The 5,033-nt window shown below is 34.2% G+C and overlaps 1 protein-coding gene and 1 pseudogene across 1 annotated transcript; both read right to left on the bottom strand.

Annotated features, from left to right (window-relative positions):
• Nucleotides 1-275: 275 nt before the first annotated feature.
• Nucleotides 276-1,903, bottom strand: LOC109612901 (uncharacterized). Its single transcript, XM_020037365.2, has 2 exons — nt 687-1,903; nt 276-620 (listed from the first exon to the last, which is right to left on the bottom strand). Exons 1-2 carry the CDS (start codon nt 1,230-1,232, stop codon nt 465-467), a joined length of 702 nt encoding a protein of 233 aa, XP_019892924.2. The 5' UTR covers nt 1,233-1,903; the 3' UTR covers nt 276-464.
• Nucleotides 1,904-1,995: 92 nt separating this feature from the next.
• LOC131802939 (uncharacterized) lies at nt 1,996-3,764 on the bottom strand (annotated as a pseudogene).
• Between the last annotated feature and the right edge of the window lie 1,269 nt (nt 3,765-5,033).

Raw genomic sequence — 5,033 nt, 5'->3', positions numbered from 1 at the left:
CAGACAGACAGACGGACGGACAACGCCAGATCAACTCCAAATGTCCTGATACGGATTTTGTCCAAAGAGACCTAGGGTCTAAAACCGTTATTTCGACTAGGCACGCTTTGACCATATCAATTGATATATACCCTCTCTAGCCAATGGCTGAGGGTATAAAAAGACTATTTGATGTATCGTTTTATTCGATTTATTGTAACAATTTTTACCCCATTTTACGGGATGTCGTCCTCTTATCCAAAAGTACAGAAAAAATAAGAACATGAGAGTGAAATTTTGAAAAATTGCATACGGAGAGTTTATTAAATGTTACTGGAGAAACCTTGCATAGATAGAACAATTTATACAAAACTCTGAAAGTACTACTTTACATTTTTGAACTGCCTTATAGACTCCCGATTTATAAAACTCTCTTCTTTAGTGCCACCAAATCGACCCTTTACTTTTTCTATTTCACTACAATTCTACACCATGTGTCTGAAATGAAATTGCACCAACAATATCAAATGAATCAGCATTGCTTGTAAGAATTTAATAGCTATACGCATATCAAAATCAAAGAATCCACAGAGATTAGCTTGAGGTGCTCGAACACACAGGTGCAGCGAAAACATGTCCATCTAAAATGGAAATCCAAAATATTTATTTATTTATACAAAACTCTAAAAAACACGTTCAATACTCACAACATTATCCAACTCCTTGTTGTTGAAAAAATCACATTTCCATGTGAGTTCCATCAGAACTCGCTGTATATCCTTCAGGCACTCCTTCATGTCATTCAATACATATGCCGTTACAAAAATCTCTCCCATATTTATAAAGGCTGCTTGCAGAGTTAAAACTATCACAGGAATTTGAAATATCCTCGGCGATGTAAACCACAGGATTATCAAGTTGAAGAATAAGGCAATCAGCGCAATCATTGCTGCCAACATTATGGACAATATTTGCCATTGGAAAATGATAAACAAGTTCTTAGTGGTCTTGCAAATATCTCCGAACACTTGGGAAAGGCGATGTATTCTAAATGAAATTGAATCTCCTTCGAGTTCATCCAATATCTCTTTGACATAATGTAGCGCACAATTGGCATAACATATGCCACAGAAAAAGAAATTTATGGTGTAAATAGTTAAACACTCCAAACAGCCGAAATAAATGGACAACAAAATAAAACTCAGTGAGGGTTCTTTGGCAAACATAAATATTCGAAAGTAGAACATGATCATCACACTCAGTGTTGTTAGGATTTTTGACCACACCAACCGATCGTTCTTCTTGATTATCTGGTATCGTTTCGATTCCTTCAAATTATGGAAATTCTCCAAGCGCAATTTCTCGAAGTCTTGAATCACACAGTAAAGATTTTTGCTATGCCACCAAACTCCCCATAGGGTGAAAATTAATGCTGGTAATCTCAAAATGGTAATGGCATAGTTTAAAATGACATAAAACGATGCCTTCTTGTAGGCGGCATTGTCGGTAACGGGTGAGGTGGCAGCAAAGGGTAAAAATCCACAATAAAGTAGGTGAAGAATGCCACAATAAATCCTATTGTAAATTCCCTTTTGTGAGAAACGTTTTGTCTTAAAATTGAAGGGCAAATTTAATAGGCCAAACAGTTGAGTGATGAATACAACCACATAAAACAAAGTTTGAGAATAGGGTTAAGTGTTAACGATGTTGGCCGTGACATTACTAATTTGTTAATAACTCTTGCTACGGTGAAAACGCCGTCAACTTTATTTGTTGTTGTTTAATTTGGGCGTATTAAAGGAAGATATTCACGATAACAAACACACACACATGTGCATTAAATTAATTATTAATACATATTTGACCGAATAACTAAGAATATATACTTTCTTGTGGTTTGCCGCAATGAAAATCGTTGGAACACAAGTGGCTATAAAGTTGTCAAGCTTATTCTGGTTACATTCCATATTTTGGATAGCTTTCAACTAAAAGAAAATACATTGCCAGTGATATTAATTCAGTTCTATAATTGTTTTTTTTTATTTTTGTTTCTCTTTTGTTTGTTCATTTAAAATTTATATGACATGATTGATCAAAAGCTGTCACATCATTTTGACACTATTATCCAATTTAAAATATTTAAATCTTTTAGATCTTAAATAGAAATATACACTAAAAACTAATGAATGTATGCAGCGTTTCGTTTTGTAATGTTGTGTTATGTTGTTGTTGTTGTGTTACTTAAATATAACATATTCAATGATATTTTCTTAGAAAAATATACAAAGACTAATAATTAACAATAAAGTATTTTTTGCTTTGTTTTTGTTTTGTGTGTCTCATTTCATAAATCACAAAAATAATGGCTATAACTTGAATGTACGTCTATTAGCGAATTTAAAAGAAACCGCGAATGACATATTTATCGAATCAAATGAATGAACAAAAATGAAAAGAGTCTAGATACAAAGATATTTTACATTGTTGCTAAAATAGAATGTTGGAACTTAAAAAAAAAAAAAAACATTCGTTGCTTATGTTATATTATAATTAATTAATATCGCTAATGTTACTATGTATACATTATATGAATTACACAAATAATAATTGAAAGAAACTCTCAGGTTATAAACAAGATTATCACTCTGTTATCTTAGCATTTGGCAAATGCTTATACAAAAAGATTTTCAACTATTGTATTTCTGTGTATTGTGTATGAGGTGTGCGCACAATACAATAATAAAAACCATTATCATAAGCACTATTCAGTAGTAATTGCGCAGTTTAAACATACGTCCTAAATACGGTGTGGCACTTCTTATGCCACAATATGACTATTCTTATTAAGGTCTGTTAGAAGTTCCGCGTCCAAGGTCTTCTGCTTCTAAAAGATCCGCGCAGGCGTCACCATTTGGCCGATTCGTTGAATGATTGCTGGTGGCATTCGTAACCACCACCACGGATTGTCGATAGAATTTTGCCTTCTCTCACGTTCCCGCACAATGTTGGGGCTTCATTGAATTCGTCTAGTTCATCCATACCTAGTGAAACAAAGGTATTCAATCAGTAAATGAGTTGTTCGGAAAAAGTTCGATTTTTACATACCTGCGTATTTTGAGCCTGTCAAAAGCAAATACTGTCCAGATCTATTGGCCACAGAGTCCTGTCATAACACAATATGCCAAACATCAGCTGAATTTGTTATACCCAATAATAATTTATAGCGCCACATGGGGCTCACTTGTAATGCTACTATGGCCACTATCGGAAGATAAATAAACCACCCAGACTGGATGCTCCCAGATGTAAAAGGAAATCTAGTTTTTTAGATGAATGTTCATATTTCATGGTATTGCGTAGTTCGTACAGGAACCATAACATGAATGTGGTGCTATATATAGAAAATATTAGAATAAATTTATTATCTAAAACAGCAAAGTAATTTATATTTACCGTAATATAAGAACTATCCAACCAGGCCAAGTTTGATACTCGTCCACATCGGAAATTATATCAACTTCCGTCTATATTCATGAATAATAAAATATACAAATTTGTAATGCATGGAAAATACACAAACTTACTCTATTCCAGTAGTAGAGGAACACATGAAAAGCACAATAGGGCACCCATATACTCATCAATATAATCCAACCGGTGCGACTTATTTGTTGACGTGTTACAGCCCATCCCTTGGCTAGCAGTAGCAGTATTAACATAAATGTGGTCTATAGGGAAAATTGAAAGAGGCATACTACTGAGAAGAACTTGTTGGCACTATTCACACTTACCCTACTACAATATCTAAAATGTCTCCGATGTCTGCAAATTTGGCAATCCTTTGCCATTGCTGGCATATTTGATCAGATGGGATGTTATTAATACTAAACTTACGAACTCACTTAGCAAACTGATTGTAAACAACTTTGTGACAGGATGTTTCTGCAAACGCACCGCGTAAATTTGCATGGGCAGTAGAACAATGTAAACCAACAGGAATATTAAATACATTTCTAAAAGATTCTGTTGATCGAAGGAGAACTCATATGTAAGGGATGATCGTCTGAATTGTTGGGATGGCCATTTACAACATGAATGTCATAGTGCAATACCGAAATACTGTTATTTAAAAACGATGCTGGCGCTGTTAGGGTATCATATGCGTGCCATTGACACGTTGTTCGATTGCGATAACAGGCCACAATGGCCATATACCAAAACCTATAATAAATTTTTTATTTCAGAAATGTAAGAAAAATATTAAATCGCAAGGGGTATTAAGCAATATATCAATTGGGGCTTTTAAGTTAATCAAAAACCAAAAATGCATCCCCAATTGCCGGGACAATTATTTAAGATAGTAAAGAAAAATTGAAAAGTAGTGCGTGGAAAACTGCCTTGATGTTGTCAGTTTTAATATGACTTCAAGGTTACTAACGACGATCTTTTATAGTTTTTTTATTAGCAATCACGACAATGAATATAATATCTATGCAAATATGGCTGACATGAGTCAGAGGGTTCTACTTGAGAATTTTCCAAATGTGAGTGTGATAAACAATGAAGTATCTAGATATAAAACTCATCATAACCGATAACACACAGGTTTAGATAGGAACGAACCTAACTACCTGGTTCATTTTTGGTCACTGACAACTTGCCAACGACATCGGTCGTTGCTTGTTTATGGTTCTGCAAAACATCTGTTTTTTTTTTCATACGAAATTCTCCTTCCGCAAATAGAAACGTTTTTTTTTTTCGTACCAGATAATATAAAACATTGTAAAATAACAAGAGACACAAAGACCAGAGAAAGTAATACGAGTGAGGATCGGCAAGTTAAGGGTGGTGTAAATTTCGATACAAGTACCACAGAATGAAATGTAAATAAACGACATGGAGCCTATGTGCTTTACTATACTTTGGTATCTTGATCTGTGCAGCGCGACAATAGTATCACACAACACAGTATCCGTGGAAGCTTCCAGCTTTGGCAGCTTTCTATAATAGAAAGCATATCGAATCAATTTTGAGTATATATATTTGAATTTTAT

This window comes from Musca domestica, unplaced genomic scaffold (genome assembly GCF_030504385.1).
Source record: "Musca domestica strain aabys unplaced genomic scaffold, Musca_domestica.polishedcontigs.V.1.1 25, whole genome shotgun sequence".
Classification (NCBI taxonomy): domain Eukaryota; kingdom Metazoa; phylum Arthropoda; class Insecta; order Diptera; family Muscidae; genus Musca; species Musca domestica.
The sequence above is the reverse complement of the archived record's forward strand: the minus strand, read 5'-3'. Positions and strand labels throughout refer to the sequence as shown.